Source organism: Microtus pennsylvanicus, chromosome 11 (assembly GCF_037038515.1).
Source record: "Microtus pennsylvanicus isolate mMicPen1 chromosome 11, mMicPen1.hap1, whole genome shotgun sequence".
In the NCBI taxonomy this organism is placed as follows: Eukaryota; Metazoa; Chordata; class Mammalia; order Rodentia; family Cricetidae; genus Microtus; species Microtus pennsylvanicus.
In genome coordinates, this window is record NC_134589.1 from 53,061,488 (window position 1) to 53,083,272 (window position 21,785).

At 43.1% G+C, this 21,785-nt stretch overlaps 2 protein-coding genes across 5 annotated transcripts in view; one reads left to right on the forward strand and one right to left on the reverse strand.

Moving 5' to 3' along the window:
- Nucleotides 1-21,785, reverse strand: part of Myh10 (myosin heavy chain 10) — a 139,167-nt gene that overhangs the window by 90,038 nt on the left and 27,344 nt on the right. For all 4 annotated transcript variants that reach the window (XM_075992102.1, XM_075992101.1, XM_075992099.1 and 1 more), the window contains exon 4: nucleotides 6,147-6,174. In XM_075992102.1, the coding sequence (XP_075848217.1) occupies nucleotides 6,147-6,174 (28 nt within the window). The remainder of the gene's footprint in view (nucleotides 1-6,146; nucleotides 6,175-21,785) is intronic.
- On the forward strand, nucleotides 8,426-9,797 carry LOC142859555 (large ribosomal subunit protein eL15-like). The gene is made up of 2 exons (XM_075989721.1): nucleotides 8,426-8,431; nucleotides 9,158-9,797. The coding sequence occupies exons 1-2, from the start codon at nucleotides 8,426-8,428 to the stop codon at nucleotides 9,743-9,745; spliced, it is 594 nt and encodes a 197-aa protein (XP_075845836.1). The 3' UTR covers nucleotides 9,746-9,797.

The following is a 21,785-nucleotide window of genomic DNA, read 5'->3' on the forward strand; positions in this document are numbered from 1 at the left end:
AGACGAAGGCAGAAAAGGGCAGCCTGTGACGATCAAGTAGACTCAGGAAATGCCAGGAACTCTGGGAGTTCATGGTAAATTATTTGGATTTTACTCAAGTACAATTTCTTCTTTCTTTTAAAGATTATGTTTACTTTATGTCTAAGTTTTGCTTGCATGTATATCTATCTGTATATCACGTGAATTCAGGGCCTACAAGGCCAGACACTAATAACACACACCTTTAATCCCAGTAGCCACACTAGCTTGCCACAGAAACCAGTCGGTAGTGGTGAACTCCTTTAATCCCAGAACTAGAGAGGATTATAAAATGGGAGGAGACAGCTCAGACACAGTCTCATTCTGGGATTCCTAAAGGCAGGATCGCTATTTTGGACTGAGGTTGAGGTAAGAGCCAGTGGATGGCTGCTTTGCTTTTTGGATTTTCAGGCTGAACCCAAATTTCTCTGAGTTGTTATTAATCGTGCTTCCAAGGAGGGCTAGAGAGATGGCTCCTGGGAAAGACCACTTACTGCTCTTCCAGAGGACAGGGGTTCAATTCCCAGCACCTACATGGTGGCTCACAACTGTCTAAAACTCCAGTTCCAGGGTATTGGATGCCATCTTCAGATCTCCATGGGCACTAGGCACACAAGTGGTGCATAGGCACACACACAGGCATACCCACACACACTGAAAAAAAACTTAAAACTATTGGGAACTTTTTTGAACCTACATCTACACTACTCAGATTAGAGGTGTGTCCTGGTTTATGTGGTGCTGGGTATCAAAACCAGAGCATTGTGCATTCTGGGTAAGCACTCAACCAAGTGAGCTACATCGTCAGCTCACGCTTAATCAATTCTATCCATTTGTTTATCTCGAAACTTTAAAGAATGCCACTCTTAACAACAACCAACTGCACTCAATACAGGACTCAACTCTGGATATTTGTATATGGCAGATTACTGCTTTACAAAAACCAACCCAAACCATAAATGCCACATCTTGACTAGAGACAATCATTACACTCTATTAAAATATATTTGCAAGGAAAAGAAATTTGGGGCAATCAGCTTATCTAAAGTCAGAGTCATAAAGGTCAGTGTTCTCTAAAGACAGGACTAGGAGTAACTGCTTTATTGGTCTTAATACTAACACCATGGAGAGTCACCAGGAGGGCTACACTTTCCCTTTCAGTTCAGTGGTGGAATCTGAAGATCAAAGATGTGCCTGGTGTGTCCTCACAATGAGCAGCAGTAGGTCTGCAGGCTCACACTACAGAGCAGTCTTCAGAGAGCACCCGGGGAGCGTGGGCAGAAGAGGTTCGGGGTATAAGCTGGAAGTTCAGCCTTTGCAGGAATGCAAATTAGAAACTGACTACAAAGGTAACAGTTAAAGATAAACTATCAAACTATGTACATACATATATGGGTGCTTTGCCTGCATGCATGCCTGCGTACCACACGCATGCTTGTCCGGGAACTCAGAAGAGGGCTGCAAAACAGCCATGTGGATGCTGGGAAGCCAATCCAAGTCTCTAGAAGAGGGGCCAGAGCTTTTAACGCTGAGCTACCTCTTGAGCCCTATGTAAACTATCACTTACATAAACAAAACCCATATTACTCCTGTTTTCGGTACTTAGTATAAAATAATTACTAAATAATGAACACAAATAACTTCCTCATAAAATTGACTAGTTATTTGCATATAGAAAACTTTAGCTTGGCTATGAACCAATGTAAGGAAGATGTGAACACACTTTCGGAATACTTTACTTGGATTTTCTTTTTTTTTTCTTCCTTTTTTCTTTACTTGAATTTTCAAAAGCACTAAGGAACACAGACTATTAAACCTGTTTTTTGGTTTACAATGTTACTTATAATATAAATATGAAAGCTATTAAATATCACAATTGTGGTGTCTAAAAACAAACAAAAGGCCGTGGTGAACATGTACTAGGACAGGGGAAGGACCTTTCTGGGGTGACAGCACTGTCTTCTGTGTCCTGATGGGGTACTGAATGACTCAGCAAAAACTACACTTAGGATGTGTGGACCCCATTACATGGACTTTGCTCCAAAAGAAAGAATGAAAACATTGGACCTTAAATAATACTGTCTATATACCAAAACAGGGAGAAATAATCACTACATGAAGGGAAATATGGCTTACTAAATAAGAGAAAACTACTTTAAACTACATAGCTAAACAACCGGCAGCCATCAAAATAAATGCTGCCTAACCTTCGGCAGGGCCTCTGTGCGTCAGTTGCCCTTGAGCCTCTCCCAGGGAAAAGCTGCAGTAATCCTCAGGCTTCCAACTGGAGCCCTGACCTCCTCCACACGCTTACAGTTAAGGTTAGAATATGATCTTTCAGGGGGCTGCAGAGATGACTCAGTGGTTCAGAGCACTGGTTGCTTTTCCAGAGAACCTGAGTTCAATTTCCTGCACCCACATGGCAGCTCACAGCTGTCTGCAACTCCAGCTCCAGGAGATCCAACACCCTCAAAGAGGCATACATGCCAGCACGATACCAAGACACCAATGCATATATGTGTGTATATATAAAACAGGGTTTTTTTTAAGGGTATGCTCTTTCAGACAGCTCCTGCAGGTTTCTATTGCTGTGCTAAAACACTGACCAAATTCAACTTGGGGAGAAGAGGGCTTATTTCATGTTAAACTCCTAAGTAACACTCCATCACAGAGGGACGTCTGGGCAGAAACTCAGGCAAGGGCAGGGACCTGAAGGCAGGAGCTGAAGCAGGGTGCACAAAGGAACAGTGCTTACTGACTTGCTCCTCAGGAGACACCAGCCACAGTGAGCTGGCTCCTCCCACAGCAATCACTAATTAATACCATACCCCATAGACTTGCCTACTGGCATTTCTCAATTAAGACTCCCTCTTCCTGGGCTGCAGAGATGGCTCAACTGGTACTAGATGCCAAGCCTGAGGACCAGAGTTCCAGTGCCTGGACCCACAGGGAGACAGAACAGTTCCCTCCAGTCGTCCTCTGCTCACCACACACAGTCCACTGCATGTACACACTAAACACCCCCCAAATAAGTAAACAAATAAATGGTAGTGATAAAAAGGCAGGCTAGGCTCTCTTCCCAGATATGTCTAGGTGTCGAGCTGACAAAAAACAATTTATCATCACTGACCATTATTTTATGTGTAAACAAGGTTTCTCTTTTTTCCCTATTTATCTGACCCTTTCAGTAAATAGGCAAGCCTCAGACCACTCTCTTTCCAACATAAAGATGGATTGACGGTATATAGAGGAAGAACAGACAGACAAATACGATAAACCAACTATAGTATAATAGATGGCAGAGTCTGGCTGAAGTGTATGTGGGTGTTCACTATAGTTCTTTCAACTTTGCTCTAGGTCTGGGAATATTAGCGGTAAAACATTGAGAGAAAATAACAATTTGAAAAAGACTGGGTTCCGTTCTTACCACCTGAATCATGAAAGAGAATATAAAGTTAGTTGTTTCTCTAGTTTCAACCCTGTCCCAGATTTTTCACTTTTGGATAAAGTGCATACAAATATATTTGATAGAGAAACTGTGAAATGCATGTGACCCTCCACAGCTTCAGAGTGGCTGAGCTAACTGTACAGAAGCTCACTGAGGAGATGGACAGACCTTGGGTTTGGTTAATTTTACTGTGTGAAATTTTTTTAGTTCTTTATAATGAATTTTTAATGAACTTTAAAATGAAAAAGGAATAGGAAAGAAAGCAAACATTGTTCTTAATGGCTGCTACTTGAGCCAAGCAGAGACAACTCAGCTGCCAGGAGACAAGGTTATGAGCCCAAATCTCTGACTGATGATAAGCCCACTCTAAATGATGCCGCCATCTAATTACAAGTGCTAATAGCTGTGATGGCCATTTAGGCAAGCAAAGATCAGAGGCCACCAGCCTTTCATTCTGCTGACAGCAACAGACCTCTTAGGATACAACTCCCAGTAATAGGAAAGAAAGTAAAGTCATCTGAATTCCAAACAATTCAATGTAAGAGGAAACTGAGTTTGCCACCTCTTCCTGGTTAGATGTTTTTATGCCAGCATCCTAGGAGTGTGGACCACAGCGATGGTTCACTGCTTCAGACTTCACTCTGTAGTGGTTCCCAGGTGGACTCAGGCCATGGTTGTGTTTGGCTTGGAGAGGGACACAGCAGAAATCTGAGCGTGTACCTCTGGCTGCTTTTGGAATACAGCTGTCCCATTAAAGCCAACATGAGAGGACACTAGAGAGAAGCCATGGCACCCAGTCCAGCAGTTGGCTACGGAGGCAGGAGTAAACCCAGAGTAAGACCTCCAACAGTTGCTGGGAAGCTTGCAGGACCATGCAACTGCACCGAGCTCTTTAAATTATTATTTTTATTTTATTTATGATTTGTGTGGGTTAACTGTATGGGTGTGTGGGCCAAGGGGCATGTGTGGAGGACAAGGACAGTTCATGTCGTTGGTTCTCTTGCTCCATCTTTCAACCTTTATGTGAGTTCCAGGGATCAAACTCAGGTGGTCAGGTTTGCACTATGAGGATGCAAGCAACTGCAATCATCTCACAGGACTGACCATGCTGCTGCGTCACGAGGCTTCAAGAAGAGTTCTTTATGTAGCTCCTTGAGGCTAAGTGATGCTACAAGAGAGTTCATACAACAAAGCAGACTCTCTCTCCTTCTCTCACAGCTCTCTCTTCACCACATACTAAACATCAAACTTTCTATTCCTTTCTCCCCATCCCACCACCCCCCAAAAAGGCAGAGGGAGGCAGATCTCTGAGTTGAGGCCAGCCTGGTCTACAAAGGCAGCCGGGGCTGTCTCGAAAAACAAAAACAAAAAAGGAGGCGGGGAGAGCAACATAGGATAGTGTTCTTAATTCCCAGTTCCCTCCCCATGGGCCTTCATTGGGACTGTGGACACCACCATAGGAGAGCTGTGACTTCTGGTCCTACCAACTTCTCCTTCCTTCTGCTACTCTTGATAACACCCTCTCCTTCAGCTGCATCTCATCTTGGCCACATTAGAAGCACCAATGAGATAAAAATCCTCTGCTGATCTCTCACTGTTAGCTATTATTCCGTTCACATTTTTGATCTGAGAAACAGTGCATCTTGGTTTTCTGCTTGTTTGTTTTTCTCTCGTTTCTTTTTCTCTCAGCTCCTTCCCTTCCTTCCTTCTCTCTAGGCCCTTCCCTCCCCATCACTCAGGCCATTTTAACATCCTCCATCTTCTATGGTTTCTGCTCAGCTCTCTCAGTATCATAAAGCAGCAGAGCACTAAGCTCGCCCCTTTCTGGAAAGGCCCCTGTCCCCTGGCAATGCCACCATCCCTTAGGTCATTCTGGACTTTGCAGCTTTTCTTCCTCTATTTATCTCCTGAGCGCTGGCTGTCCCGGGGCATCCATATACAGCACGCAGCTTCCGCCATCCATGCTGTAGTCTCCCAGTTCTGTCTTTTCAGCACAGGTCTCTCTCCCTAGTGCACTTCCACACTAATGGATGAGCATAGACACCCGCCAGCAATGTGGCCTAAACCAAGCTTGGTGTCTCCCAGTCGAGTGTGCTCCCTTCCCAGTCTCATGGAGGAAGACAGCCTATTTCAATTCTATCAACATGTCTACTTATTTTCTTGAGCACATAAACCAAGTTCCAGTAAACCTGGCTCCTAAACTGAACAGCACTTAAACTTAACCGCTTCTTTGTAGGTTAACGACCATCTCCTTGCCTCTGTTACCATAGATGCCTTACTGATCTCCTCCAGCCCAAGGTCCACGCTACAGCCAAAACCATCTTTCCAGTGTGCACAGTAAATCATCACCTGCCCTGAGTACTGTTCTACCCAGTGGCACGAGATGATTGATAAATATTAGTGAGTAAAAAGAACATCCTGCTGAGCTCTCTGGCCAGCCTATACTTAGACATACAAACTAAAGAGGTAAATTGCACAGAGCTAACTTATGGAATGCGAGAAGTCTTGTTTGGCAGCCAAGCAGTAACAGCAGATGTGAGTATCCCGTATACTCTTAGCCTGAGAATAAGTGCAACCTTTAAATCACACCCATGCTCACCTCCCTCCCCCAAAACAAAAAGGCAATTCTCGACTTACAAAAAGAATCAGAATCAATTCTGAATATTCAACATTTACTTACGTGCAAAGAATTGACTGGTCCTCACGATCTATAAAACAGAATAAAACAAACAAAAAGTGACCATTTGCCTGATTTTATAATGTTTCATATAATAAGGTTGCAATAATAGATTATAAAATATTAGTAATTGTCCTCTCAAGTAAAAGCCGACTGCCACAGCCTCATCACACATAGTCCTAAACCTATTTAAGTTAACCTGTCTCCCACTGTGGTCACATTCTCTGGAGTAACAAGGACTCAGACAGGAAAACACCTTTCTGGGTGTCAAGAATACCCACTGCTAGTGAGAACAGTTTATATGAGGCTTAACCACGGTCTCAAGTCAAATTATACCTGGTTTTTGTTGTTCTGAGACATGGTCTCAGATAACCCTGGCTGACCTTGAACTTGTTATGTGAACTTGCTATGTAATGAAGGATACCCCTAGACTTCTGACCTTCTAAGTGCTGGGATTATAGGCATGTGCCATCATATACACCTGTACCTGTTACAGCCTGAATCTGGGAAGGTCGCTGAAGGCTCATGTGTTGGGTTTCAGTTGCCACCCGACTGGCCTTGGAGAAGTGACTAGGTCCTCTGGGTTCTAATCTTGTCAATGGATTAATCCTTTGACAGACTCATAATATGACAACATTGGGAAGTAGGGCCTGGTTGGGAAAAGTGGGTGCCTGGATGTACTCCCTAGAGAGAAACGCCTGGTCCCTAGCTGCTTCTCTCTCTGCTTTGCCCCTATGCTCCCTGCCATGATGTGGCTTCACCTCTGGCCTACAACAGCAGGATCGGCCAATCACAGAGAGAGGCCACTGAAATGTGAGCTAAAATGAATCATTTCTCCCTTACACCGTTTTTCTTGAGTACTTGTAATGGTGACGAGAGGCTGGCTAACAGATCCCAAATATAACAAAGGAATACACGACAGCATCCTAATCCTATCATGACATCACCCAGAAAGAGGTGTTTTCCTGTCTGAGTCCTTGTTACCCCAGAGAATGTGACCTAGTATAGTTTAACAATTATCCAGTTTTAATATTTCAAAGTGATTTAATGATTTAAGCATTCAGACAAGCACTCAACAACTGAACTGTACCCAGCTATTGTGTTCTTCATTGAGCTGAACACTCGCACTGCTTTAGGGGCAGTGTGGGTCACAGGTCCTGGGATAGGAAGCTACTTTATTGCTCACTGTTCCCCTGGGTAGATGTCACTAGGTACCCAATACACAAAACAAATCTGTCCATATGTTCTATATTTTAACTAAGTTACAGAAAGAATATGTTACTGTCCTGGCCCCCCTCAAATCTTTTTCTTTCCCCCCAGACTGAGTCTTTTGATGTAGTTTTAGTTCTCGAAATTCTCTATGTCAACCAGGCTGGCTTTGAATTCACAGAGATCTATCTGCCTCTGTCTCCCAAGTTCTGGGATTAAAGGTGTGTGCCATTCACCCGCTTGGCTCAGGACTATTTTTTAAAATAGGTTATACACACACACACACACACAAATGTACATATATATGAGATACAATGTGACATTTCAATGTACGTATATAACATATGACTGGGGTGACGGGTATATCCGTCAACTCAGACAGCTACCATTGCTTTATATTGCAAACATTCAAAATCTTGTCTATTAGCTATTCTGTAATCTACCATTAATAGTCAACCATGGTCACCCTAGTGCACTATAGAACTTTAAAAATGATTTCTTCTATCCTACATTCCCATAATTCTCTATACCTCACTCCCATTACTCTGTGTTTGTTGCTTTTGTTTTAACTGTAGAGGCAGTTACTAAGCTGGTCCTGAACTTGTGATTCTCTTGTAGTCACCTCTTAGGTACCAGAACTACACATGTATGAACCATCATGCCTGGCCCAATAATTAATTCTTACTATCATCTAACAGCAATGTTAGCCTTCACCCTGGCTGCTACACGCAACATTCACATTAGGATTCAGTGTCTGTTCCCATGTGGCCTCTCCTTCCATGTGTTCTCCTTAGCTCCACAATGACGCAGGTATCTCTGTGAAGCTCTGCTTATTCAGTGCATTTCTATCCCCTATAGGAAAGCTTTTCAACACCCTCCCTCAGGTTCCTCACTACTTCCTTCCTAGAGGCGTAGACTGGACCAGACACATAGTACTGCCATTGGCTCCCCACTAGAAACCACTGCTTGAGATCTAAGACGTGTGGCTTTTATTCTGGGCATTACCAGCCTTGACAGGCCATTGGGCTTTAATAAAAAAAAAAACCACTGGAAGAAATCTAGTGTTGTGCACCATGCCGGTACTGGAGAGATGGTGGACCTCTGATCTTTGTTCTAGGTCTAGCTTGTACCACCTGTCTAGTGACCATTGCTCCTTGCTGTCTCTTCGCCTATGAAGTCATGCTTTTCCGAGTGTTTCCTTTCTACTTCTACTTAGATCTCTAATGTTTTAAAAGTCTAGAAGAAGGAAGACAGGGTCATGGAAAAATGTGAGGAAGTCTATGACAAAGGAAGATGACTTACAAGACCAACAGAAGAGAAGCATGGTTCACCAAGCCTGCTAATCTACTGTTTTGTTTTTGAGACAGTGTCTTTCTACATTGCTTTGGCTGTCCTGGAATGCTCTGTGTAGATCAGGTTAGCCTCAAACTCACAGAGATCTGCCTGCTTCTGCTTTCCTGCTAGGATTAAAGGTGTGCATCAACAGGCTAGGCTCACTCAATGTATGAACCTTCAGAACCCTTGAGCTCTCCTGGTCTGAGCAATTTCTACATAACACCATGATACCAAGTTTTAAAAAGTTTTTCTTGAGAATGGGATTCCACCCCCCACCCCCCCACCCCCCATTAAAGAAACTAGAACACTGGGTAAGGGGTGTAGCTCAGTGGAACTGTGTTTGTCTAGCATGCTTGAGAGCCCTAAAATCAAGAATTCAACAATCAGTACAAAAAAGAAGAGAAGACAAAAGAGATTGTGGGAGAAAGGCTTCTTCCTTTCTTCTGACGGCGGCCATCAGGTGAGCCAAGGTGGGCGCGTACAAGTACATCCAGGAGCTGTGGCGGAAGAAGCAGTCGGACGTGATGTGCTTCCTGCTGAGGGTCCGCTGCTGGCAATACCGCCAGCTGTCCGCGCTGCACCGGGCTCCCCGCCCCACCAGGCCCGACAAAGCGCAGAGGCTGGGCTACAAGGCCAAGCAAGGTTGCGTCATGTACAGGATTCGCGTCCGCCGTGGTGGGACCTACGGCAAGCCTGTCCATCACGGTGTGAACCAGCTAAAGTTTGCCCGAAGCCTTCAGTCTGTTGCTGAGGAGAGAGCTGGACGCCACTGTGGGGGTCTGAGAGTCCTGCATTCTTACTGGGTTGGCGAAGATTCCACATACAAATTTTTTGAGGTTATCCTCATCGATCCATTCCATAAAGCTATCAGAAGAAACCCTGACACCCAATGGATCACCAAACCGGTCCACACGCACAGAGAGATGCGTGGGCTGACACCTGCAGGCCGCAAGAGCCGTGGCCTTGGAAAGGGCCACAAGTTCCACCACACTATTGGTGGCTCTCGCCGTGCAGCCTGGAGAAGGCACAACACTCTGCAGCTCCACCGTTACCACTAATATACGTAATGTTTGTACAATTCATACCCAATAAACAGTTTAGGACCGTCAAAAAAAAAAAAAGAGAAGAGAAAAAGCGGGGGGGGGATATAAGGAGTAAAAAAAAAACCCACCAAAATGCATACAAAAAACTAACCAAATAAAATAGCTTCCTAGTGTATCTGTAAAAGCTACCCCCCAGATATATACACAACCCTACCATTGTCGGGAACTGAAGCCCTCCACAACAGTACCCACCATGACGGACACTCATCCCTCCAATAGCAACAAGGAACTCTCTTCCACCCAGACTCATCTGTTCCACTGTCTCTGACCTTGAATTAATTTTCACCCCTGGTTTCTCTCTTCTAAAACTACTTCAAAAGACTCTGTCTGGGAGAAAGAAAAAGACTTGAGGGGGGTCAGGACAGTACAAAGAGGGAATGGGCCTGAGAACTCTAAGAGCCTTCCAACTCCAAGACACTGTCCCCTCACCTGGGTTCCGTGTCACTGACCCCTCCACCCCTTGAAGTGCCAGGAGGAGCACTATGACAGTGCGCAAAGCCCGGAAACCTATAAATGTATTCAGACGGTGACATTTATGATGAAGGACATTTAGTTCAAAAATCAAACTAGTCTTCTAATAGGAGATGTGTGCCAGCTCAGATGCAGCAAGCGTAGCGTTTTCCACAGTGCCTTCCAAAAACCACAGGAGAAGGCACTTAGTATCACTGACAAACCGCATGCTCAGCAATGGGAATGTTAAAATCAACAATCTCAGCCCCCACTGTAGGAAGAGCAAATGAAACCCCAAGAGAAGAAATGAAAAGAACAGAAAATAACACAGGGTGGGGGGACCTTACTTAAAAAACAAAAACAAACAAACCCCAGTAACCCAAAGGGCCCTATTATAACTATTAAAGAAACTGACTGTATAATTAAAATCCTTCCCATGAAAAAGTGAATTTTATGAAATATTTAAGATTGACATAACATCAACTTTTACATTCTTCAGGAAATGAGGAGGGAGAAATGGTTCCTAGCCTACTCTAAGAGGCAAGGCTTACTTTAGCCAAATGCTAAACCTGGAAGAAAAAGTGTAATAGAAATCATATATCTCATAAATAAAAACACAAAATCCCCCCCCACGCGGTTTCACTGTAGTTTTGGAGCCAGTCCTGGAACTCTGTACACCAAGCTGGCCTTGAACCCTCAGAGATCCACCTGTCTCTGCCTCTCAAGTGCTGGGATTAAAGGCAGTGCCACCACCGCCCAGGCACAAAAATTCTTAACAAAGTGATAGCAATAACATCCAGCAATAAATAAGATAAGTCAAATAAGGCAAGTGGTGCTTATCCTTACTCTAATTCACTGAGTCAAAAGATTGAAAAAGAAAAACCACTGCTGGGTGGTGGTGGCACACACCTTTAGTCCCAGCACTCGCAAGGCAGAGGTAAGTGAATCTCTGTGAGTTCGAGGCCAGCCTAATCTACAGAGCTAGTCCAAGGACAACTAACAAGCATTACTCAAAGAAATCCTGTCTTGAAAAACAAAGAAAGAGAAAGAAAGAGGGAGGGAAAGAAGGAGGGAGGGAGAGAAAGACTACTTTATAACTGAACAGATATAGAAAAAACATTGGGGGCAGAACATTCATGATTTTAAAGAGAAAATAAAGGAAGGAAGGAAGGAAGGAAGGAAGGAAGGAAGGAAGGAAGGAAGGAAGGAAGGAAAAAGAGAGAGAGAAAGAAAGATTGATTTAGCAAACTAGAATACAAGGGAATTCCATTCCATAATGGACTTTTTGACCTAAAACCCCTACAGTTCCTATCATCTTTTAAATGTTATACATCTAAGACCATGAAGAAGGCAAGGATATCTGTTCTCACTACTTCCTTTTAATGTGGAAAAGCAAAAAAGAATAAAAGTTAAAGGCGTGAAAGAGATCAGTGCTTGAGGGGAGATGACTGTCCAGTACAAAACCTCAAGAAAACTTCAAAAACAAAACAAAATACCCACCCAGAGTAAATCAGTTTTAAAAGATTAAAAAAAAAAGTCAATATAAGGCTGGTTAGACGGCTCAGGGCGTAAAACCAATTGCTGTGCTAGCCCGATGACCCGAGAAGTAGAAGAATGGAATTTCCACTGACAGCCTCTGGCTGGCTTCCTTCCTTCCTTCCTTCCTTCCTTCCTTCCTTCCTTCCTTCCTTCCTTCCTTCCTTCTTTCCTTCCATGTATGTCTCTCCTAGGGTTCTCACTGTTGTCTAGGTTCTCTAGGATTGTGAATTGTAGGCTGGTTTTTCTTTGCTTTATGTCTAAAAGACATTTATGAGTGAGTACATATGATATTTGTCTTTCTGGGTCTGGATTACCTCACTCAATATGATGTTTTCTAGATCCATCCATTTGCCGGCAAATTTCAAGATGTCATTGTTTTTTCCTGCTATATAGTATTCTATTGTGTAAATATACCACATTTTCCTTATCCATTCTTCAGTTGAGGTTGTTTCCAGGTTCTGGCTATGACAAATAATGCTGCTATGAACATAATTGAACACATGTCTTTGTGATACAATTGAGCATTCTTTGGGTATATACCTAAAAGTAGCATTGCTGGGGTCTTGAGGAAGGTTGTTTCCTAATTTTCTGAGAAATTGTCATACTGATATCCAAAGGGGCTGTACCAGCTTGCATTCCCACCAGCAATGGAGGAGTGTTCCCTTTACCCCACAACCTCTCCAGCATAAGTTGTCATCAGTGTTTTTGATCTTGGCCATTCTTACTGGTGGAAGATAGAATCTCAGAGTTGTTTTGATTTGCATTTCTCTGACGACTAAGGATGGTGAGCATTTCCTTTAGTGTCTTTCAACCATTGTAGATTCCTCAGTTGAGAGTTTTCTATTTAAGTCTGTACCCCACTTTTTTTATTGGATTATTTGTTCTTTTGATGACCAATTTCTTGAGTTTTGGAGATCAGCCCTCTGTCTGAGGGCTTGGTGCAGATCTTTTCCCATTCTGTAGGCTGCTGTTTTTTGTCTTGTTGGCCATGTCCTTTGCTTTACAGAAGCGTCTCAGTTTCAGGAGGTCCCATTTATTGTTTCTCTCAGTGTCTGTGCTACTGGGGTTACACTTAGGAAGTAATCTCCTGTGCCAATGTGTTCAAGTGTACTTCCCACTCTTTCTTCTATGAGGTTCAGTGTGGTTGGCTTTATGTTGAGGTCTTTGATCCATTTGGACTTGAGTTTGTGCATGGTGATAGATATGGATCCATTTTTATTCTTCTACATGTTGATATCCAGTTATGCCAGCACCATTTGTTGAATATGCTTTCTTTTTTCCATTTTATATTTTTTGCTTTTTCAAAAATCAGGTGTTCGTAGATTTGTTGATTGTTATCTGGGTGTTTGATTCGGTTTCATTGGTCCTCCTGTTTGTTTTTAATGCCAATACCAGGCTGTTTTCAGTACTGTAGCTCTGTAGTAGAGTTTGAAGTCAGGGACTGTGATGCCTCCAGAAGTTCCTTTATTGCACAGGATTGTTTTGGCTATCCTAGGTTTTTTGTTTTTCCATATGAAATTGAGTATTGTTCTTTCGAGGTTTGTGAAGAATTTTGATAGGATTTTGCTGGCTGGCCTCTGATTTTCACAGGTGCTTTCACAATTATATACACAGGACACACACACACACACACACACTAAAAAGTCAAACTGTCAGCATACATGAACTTGAAATCCTATAGTAATAAAGAAGTTTCATTTAAAAATACACAAAACACACAATGTCTTAGTTTACTAAGGTATTTGTTATGCTTAGCTGTTAATCCAATAAAACATGAACACTATGTGTATACTAAAACAAACACTGATAAGAAATATCAAAGAACACCTATGTCACAGAAAGGCAAGCTATGTTCACAGACTGGAGAGCTCAATATCACTATCAGTTCTGCCTTAAGGGACCTATAGGGCCAATGCTGATCTTTTTAAAGAACGATAATGGGAGATAGATGTTATCTGATTTCAAAATCTATTGCATGGCTACCACTAGGCAAGCCAATGTGATACTGATAAGCTAGATATTTAGATCAAAAGAATAGTCTTAAACAAGACCTTTGATGACTTCAACAAAGATACAAAGGCTGTTGGAGAAATAACCTCAATCAAGAGTGGTAAACCAAGAAGCATATAAAAAAGGAAAAAAAAAAGATAAACACAATACCACACTCCATTTTCTACATAGAATAACTCAAAATAGATCAGATCAGAAGAAAAAAACCTACAGATAATAAAGGATGTATTAAATACAAAGAACAAGTAGTTCTCCAAATTGACAATAAGAAAATAAAATACCTCCCCCTGCCAAAAAAACAAAACAAAACACCCAAAAAACAAAAAAAACCCTCTACTTCAAGGCTATAAAATCCCAAATAAGCACATTAAAGATGCACTGGAGCAGCTCAGTGGACAAGCACGAGACACTGCAGCAGACGTCTGGGAATACAGCTCAGGGGAACAGGACCTTGTGAACACACAAACACACGCACATACACAGTTAGAAACTACAGCAGACCTATCAAAGGCTACAACTTAATTGGCAACACCCAAAGCTGATAAAGATTTGGAAAAACTGGAACTCCCCCACTGCTGGAAGGAAGGCAAACGATAACTTCTCATAACCGCCCCAACACTGAGAGGGAGCAACGCCAGGTGAAAGGAAATCTTCACACGTGTGCAATTGACTTAGCTGCCCAAACCAGGGTACTAAATGTCCTCCAGGGGGCAAGTGAGCAAACCAGGGGATGCACATTGTGGGACATTTCTCAGCTCTAAAGAGAACTGAACCACTGGTGAGTGCGGTCAACTGTAGTGGGCCAACAAAGGATGCCCACACCCAAAAGGCTGAACTGCAGATGATTATGACATCCCGAAATTATAAATGACAGTATGTATTCCTAGCATTTATTTCTCTTTGGCTATAATGAGGTATTGCTGAAAATACATAAGCAAGCCAGAGATGCTTATACCTTTCAAATAGTTCTTCTGGGAAGTCAGTTTTACTCCACCAACCCTATACTCTTCCCACTTCTTAACTTCCTTCATGTTTATCACTGTTTGCTCTCCAATGACATAAAAGTCTGACAGTGTCACCAGAAGGGTTCCCCGCCATCTCATGCTTTGTCAGCTCAAGGGGTCTCTCCTCCTGTGCCTTTAGTTCTCCTGATACAGGAGACTCACATTCACGTTCCCAGTTTCAGTTTCAAGAGTCACTTCTGAAGCACAGCAATTCTTTTCCTAAGGGACTCACCCCTCACGCAGGATGGAAGGGTACAGGTGCCTGTCACACTAGGCGGCACTGCACGGCACCTGCCATGGAAGTACATCCGGATTGGCCCAGTGATGGGTGGTATCTAGGATCTGTCATGAGGGACCAAAGTTATCCTCCAGTCAAGCAATCTTGACATCCGAGGGGGAGTGGGGGGAGGGGGAGGGAAATGGGAGGAGGTGGAAATTTTTAATTAAAAAAAAAAAAGAAAAAAAACGCAACCAAATGGGAGAAGCAAGGAAACTCCTCGAGACTACAGAGCTAAATTCACTCAGAGAATGGGAATCACCTAGGCCTTAAATGTAACAGACTCTGTCTTCAATTGTCCAGGCCTTGTGATTCAGACATAAAGATGGATCTTTCCAGTTTTCCAGTTCCTTCAATACCCCCAAGGGCACTGCTCTGGTTACGCTAATCATGAGTCAACTGGATCTTTGTTAATGATGCTACAGCTTCATTCAGGTGGGGCTCAGGTAATTGCGCTAGTTTACAGAATACTCGGTCAGTTCACAGTTTTACCTGCTAGTTCAATGCAGTCTTTTTATACATTTCCCTTTGGTTTCAGTTCACTTTACTGATATGCTTTTTAAAAAAGCTCTTTTTACTGTGAATGAAACACAGAATAGCTCACTTGACAGCACATAGGCCCACAATGTTCATAAAATATCTTTTGTCTTTCCTGCTACATAAAATGCCTAGCTCTGCCATAAATTTTTGTTGACTAATAAAACTAGATCTATAAGCGTTTCTTAACATGACTCAACTCTTTCTTTTTTAAAAAAATATTTTTTATTTTATGTGCCTTGATGCTTTGTCTGTATGTATGACTGTGTGAGAGTCTCAGATCTCCTGAAACTGAACTTACAGACAATTCTGAGCTGCCATGTGGGTGCTGGGAATTGAACCTATGTCCTCTGAAGAGCAACCAGTGCTCTCAAGTGCTGAGCTGTCTCTCCAGCCCATCCCGTCCTATATGTGCAACACACACACACACACACACACACACACACACACACACAGTCAAGAAGCTACACAATACTTCCTGACAGCATCTCTCATCAAATCCCACACAAACACATGACAAGAGTGAAGAGTAACAAGAACTCAGCACACACACTCGCTCAACAGTCAAGCCACTGGGATCTTTTTAGCATTAATACTTTGTCATTACACTCAGTCAGACTGTGCCCTGCCATTTCTTTTTGTAGGAACTGAGGTTTTTCTTGGTGGCCTGCTTCAGAATTTGTGCCAAGTTTGAAAATGTGCTTTTTGCTTGATAGACAGCTGTCACATACACTTATTTTTCAATCCCTGCTTGCTAAACTGTTCAGTTCCATCTTTTATATTCTTTTACCTCTTGAGACTAAATTCTAAGAATCATGTGGCATCTTCCTCTAGGATCTTGGTTCCCACTCTCTTTGCATTCCCAGATGTCAGTTTAGGTATCTGACGCAGTGACAATGGTGTAAACAAAAGTGTCTTCTGTCTCTCCGGATGATCACAGCACACCTTCTCCACACTGTCTTCACTCCTTCCCTCACACTCTCAAACGCAGCCTTGTTCTTCGAGTTTCTACCACAGGCCGTCATGACCTGCCTGCTGTACTTACAGTCCTTGAGAAGACAAAGAGTTTTCCAGTTTCTACCATGAGCTGTAGCGACCTACCTGCCTGCCTAACTCCTGAGAAAGCTTCAAAAATCTGACAGTGCAAAGGAGGAGAAAATGGGATAAATAATTATTCTATGTTTTTAAGTAAGGGGAAGTGATTAGCACATCTAGCACTGTTGGGAAGTGTCAAAAGCAGGTCAGCAGATAGAGTGACTCTCAAGACAACTGGCACTGGGAGATTCCTGGAGAGAGATGAAGGAACGGGCAGGACTAGCCTTGGATAGCCACAGGCACAACAATACATGGTTTGTCAATCTAGTTGGGGAATCTGGGACAGTTCTCTGGTGACTTCTCATTTCCTAGAAATGAGAAATAAGTTGCTATATGGGAAGCCAAGGAACACAAAGGAGCCAGAGGTCTGAAGTACACAGGGTCCCAAATAGTCATTAACAGAAAGTGTCAATCATCTCTCTCCAGGCAGAGCTGGCAAGGTGTGCTGAGGGTAAAGTCATTTCAGTCCTGAATTTGCAGCAGGATCAATCACTGGATGAACACAGTGAGTCCAGGAGTATCGGCACCCAAGGAAGAATGCCAAGAGGTACACACGGTCTCACTCATCCAGCGTGAGAATTTGACAAACAGGTACAACAAAGAGTAAAGGGACAGAAGAAGTAGGATGTGAGGAAACTGTTGAAAAAGTCACTCTAAATGACAACTACACAGGGACCCACAGGAAGCAAGCACAGTTAGTCTCCCTGAGTGGACCAACAATCTGGATGGATATTACAACAGAGTTTGTGAAATACTAAAAAACAAAGCAATAACAGGTGATTCCATAAGATACTGGTGGCACAAGTGAAATGACGCCTTTTTGTGGGTGGTTCACCACAAATTATGTGGCTCCTAACAGAGTCACAGCAAAACCTGAGGCAAAGAAATCCCTGCCCGGGAGTGAGGCCTGGGGAGTGGTGGGCGGATCAGTGCCATCAAAGAGTGAGGGGAACAGAGAAGATAGTTTGGGGAGGTATAGAAGGGGTAAAGGACAAAAAATTTAGCAGGGCAGTTAAGGACACAACTCTCATCGTGGGGTAGTCTTCACGGAGTACTCAAGTGACATTCTCAAGGAGAAAGCCAGGAGCCGATTAAATCCTGGAGGAAAAATCAATGGACATTGAGCAGAACATCTGGAGAAGTGGATTCGCAGCAGTGGGAGTTCCCTGAGACAAAACAAAAAGGAAAGCAGGAAGATCAGAGAACAAAGCCATCTCTGGCTACAGTGTGAGTGTCAGGGCAGCCTGGGCTTCATTAAACAGCCAGAGAGGGGAGGGGACAGGGGAGTTCCGACCCAGATTCAAATACAACAAGAAAAAAAGTAGAACAAGGTATTTTGGGTTTCTTTCTAAGGCTTCAAAAAAGCAATACACTCTTAAATAGTTATGGTATACCAAAAGGAGGCCTCAAAGGCCACCCTTCGGGGCAGCTCGATCAAGAGGTCCTGACAGGGAGCTGTTTGGAGTGGAAGGTGACAGGAACAAAGGGAGAGGGGCCCCATGACGGTGAGCCTATGCAGACAGAGTGCAGGCTTGGGTGACCTCAGAGAGTTACATACGCAGGGAGATTGCTAAATTACAACTTTAGTTTCTGAGTCATGATACTACAAATGAGGTCTGATATTAACGATTCCTTTCCATGAAGATCCTCTGACTTTGTTCTGTTTGCCAAACTATGTAAGATGAGGCACGCATCACCTCTGTTCAATATCCTGCCCGGAAGATCTAAATCTTTTCTTTAGCTCAGGTGTTTCCCCAAATGATTGTTTCTACCACGGAACTAAGAAAGACTCCACGTCTCCAAGGCTCAGAGGTTCCACCCCCTCCTCCTTATTGGCATCTAGTCTTCCGCAGACGGCTTTATTCGGATGTGTCAATACTGCTGTCCTCGCTTCTACTGAACACATTTTTTTTGCAATCAAATTCACGTTCAGTTGGGCAGTGTGGCGCATGTCTTTAATCCTAGCACTAGGGAGGCAGAGGCAGGTGGATCTTGGTGAGTTAGAGGCCAGTTTGATCTATAGAATGAGTTTCAGGACATCAGCCAGTGCTACAGAGAAACCCTGTCTCAAATAAACCAAAAACCAAAACCAAAGCCAAAACAAAATAAAAATCATGCCCAGAGCTCTGCTTCTGCCCATTCATTCAACAAATGTTTACTGAGCAACCAGTATGTGCCAGATGCTCTCCGCACTCTACTGACATGGCATCCCTTGGACTCCAAACCTAAAAATAAAAAAAAGGTTTTTGTTTTTTTCTAAAAATGACTGATTGATCTATCACCATGTACAAAACTCAAGTCCAAATGGATTAAAGACCTCAATATCAGTCTGAACACACTGAACCTGATAGAAGAGAAAGTGGGAAGTACTCTACAACACATGGGCACAGGAGACCCTTCCTACGTATAACCCCAGCAGCACAGACATTAAGGGCCTCATTGAATAAATGGGACCTCCTGAGACTGAGAAGCTTCTGTAAAGCAAAGGACACTGTCACTAAGACAAAAAGGCAACCCACTAACTGGGAGAAGATCTTCACCAACCCCGCAACTGACAAAGGTCTGATCTCCAAAATATATAAAGAACTCAAGAAACTAAACCGTAAAAGGCTAATCAACCCAATTATAAAATGGGGCACTGAGCTGAACAGAGAATTCTCAACAGAAGAAGTTCAAATGGCCAAAAGACACTTAAGGTTATGCTCAACTTCCTTAGTGATCAGGGAAATGCAAATCAAGACAACTTTAAGATACCATCTTACACCTGTCAGAATGGCTAAAATAAAAAACACCAATGATAGCCTTTGCTGGAGAGGTTGTGGAGAAAGGGGTACACTCATCCATTGCTGGTGGGAATGCAAACTTGTGCAACCACTCTGGAAAGCAGTGTGGCGGTTTCTCAGGAAATTCAGGATCAACCTACCCCTGGACCCAACAATACCACTCTTGGGAATATACCCAAGAGATGCCCTATCATACAACAGAAGTATATGCTCAACTATGTTCATAGCAGCATTGTTTGTAATAGCCAGGACCTGGAAACAACCTAGATGTCCTTCAATGGAAGAATGGATGAAGAAAGTATGGAATGTATACATATTAGAGTACTACTCAGCAGTAAAAAACAAGGACTTCTTGAATTTTGCATACAAATGGATGGAAATAGAAAACACTATCCTGAGTGAGGTAAGCCAGACCCAAAAAGAGGAACATGGGATATACTCACTCATATTTGGTTTCTAGCCATAAATAAAGGACATTGAGCCTATAATTTGCGATCCTAGAGAAGCTAAATAAGAAGGTGAACCCAAAGAAAAACATATAGGCACCCTCCTGAATATTAACCTTCATCAGGCGATGAAAAGAGACAGAGACAGAGCACCGGACTGAAATCTCAAGGTCCAAATCAGGAGCAGAAGGAGAGAGAGCAAGAGCAAGGAACTCAGGACCGCGAGGGGTGCACCCACACACTGAGACAATGGGGATGTTCTATGGGGAACTCACCAAGGCCAGCTGGCCTGGGTCTGAAAAAGCCTGGGATAAAACCGGACTTGCTGAACATAGTGGACAATGAGGACTACTGAGAACTCAAGAACAATGGCAATGGGTTTTTGATCCTACTGCACGTATTGGCTTTGTGGGAGCCTAGGAAGTTGGGATGCTCGCCTTACTAGACCTGGATGGAGGTGGGTGGCCCTTGGACTTCCCATAGGGCAGGGAACCCTGACTGCTCTTCGGGCTGATGAGGGAGGGGGACTTGATCGGGGGAGGGGGAGGGAAATGGAAGGCGGTGGCGGGGAGGAGGCAGAAATCTTTAATAAATAAATAAATTTAAAAAATATGACTGATTGATAGATATGTGTATAGGTGTTTTGCCTGCGCATGCGCTATTGCCATGAAGGCCAGGAGAGGGTACCAGATGGCCTGGAACTGGAGCTACAGTTGTCAGTCACCATTGGGTGCTAGAAGTTCAACCTTGGTCTCAGGAAGAGCTCTTAACCACTACGCCACCTTTCCAGCCCTTATATTTCGTAAAAAAAAGCAAACCTTTCAACATTTCTATCAGTAACTTTGAAGATACAGAATGTGTTCCCAAAATAATTACATATGACACGAAACTGGGATGATATTTCACGGATAAAAGAAACAGAATCTAAAAGATCTAGGCAGGTTAAATGGGGAATTCTCTCTAACATCAAAGCTGAGAGGAGCCTTACGCTCTAAATGATCCACATGGTCCCCTCTCAGGCTCTTTGGCACGCAGCTGTCTGTTCACACAGTAACTGGGTGGACCATGTGAGCCCAATCTGTCCTCTTTCTTGTGTACAGTATATAGAAGTAGAAGCAGGCAGCCTCTCCCTCACAGAACAGAATGTAAAATTCTCTGTATCAAATTTAAAATTTTGTATATGATCAATGAATTCCATTTAATGTAGCTAAGAATATTTCAAGTAAAAGCCATGTGTGGAAGTTCAAGCCCTTAACCCTAGCCTTCTGGATGATGAAGCAGGAAGTCTGGGGTCAGCCTGGGCTACAGAGACCCTAGTTCAAAACCAAAGAACAAGAAATAGGTCAGGTTGCCTGGTTTTTAACCCTGTGTCATACTTTTCAACAACCTACATGTTCTTGGTCAAGTTGTTTAATTTCTTTGTGCCTCAGATTGGAGATAAATACGAACAAATATAAATTTATATAATGCATATTATTATGCCTAGCTTATAGCAATTTTCAATGAACTGTCCTTTCTAGCATTAGTAATGACAATATTACCATATGCCCACAGACCACACCTTCCTCATATCTTCCTCTTGTCAAGCAGACTGGGAAGCCATTCACAGGACATAACATTTACTCTTTTAAGTTATTACACTACTAGTAGTATATTATAGTCAGCTCTCCATTCAACGTGGCAAAAGATTTAAAGTTTCTGTGCTGTCTTAACTACCTGAGTCTCACGTCACCCACCACCTTTATAGGTATACCTCCTACATCCTCACATACAGTGACAGAAGCATTGATGAGGCCACACACCTCTCGGTGCACTGCATTCAAGCCCAGGCAACTGCATACGTTTATCAGCAGC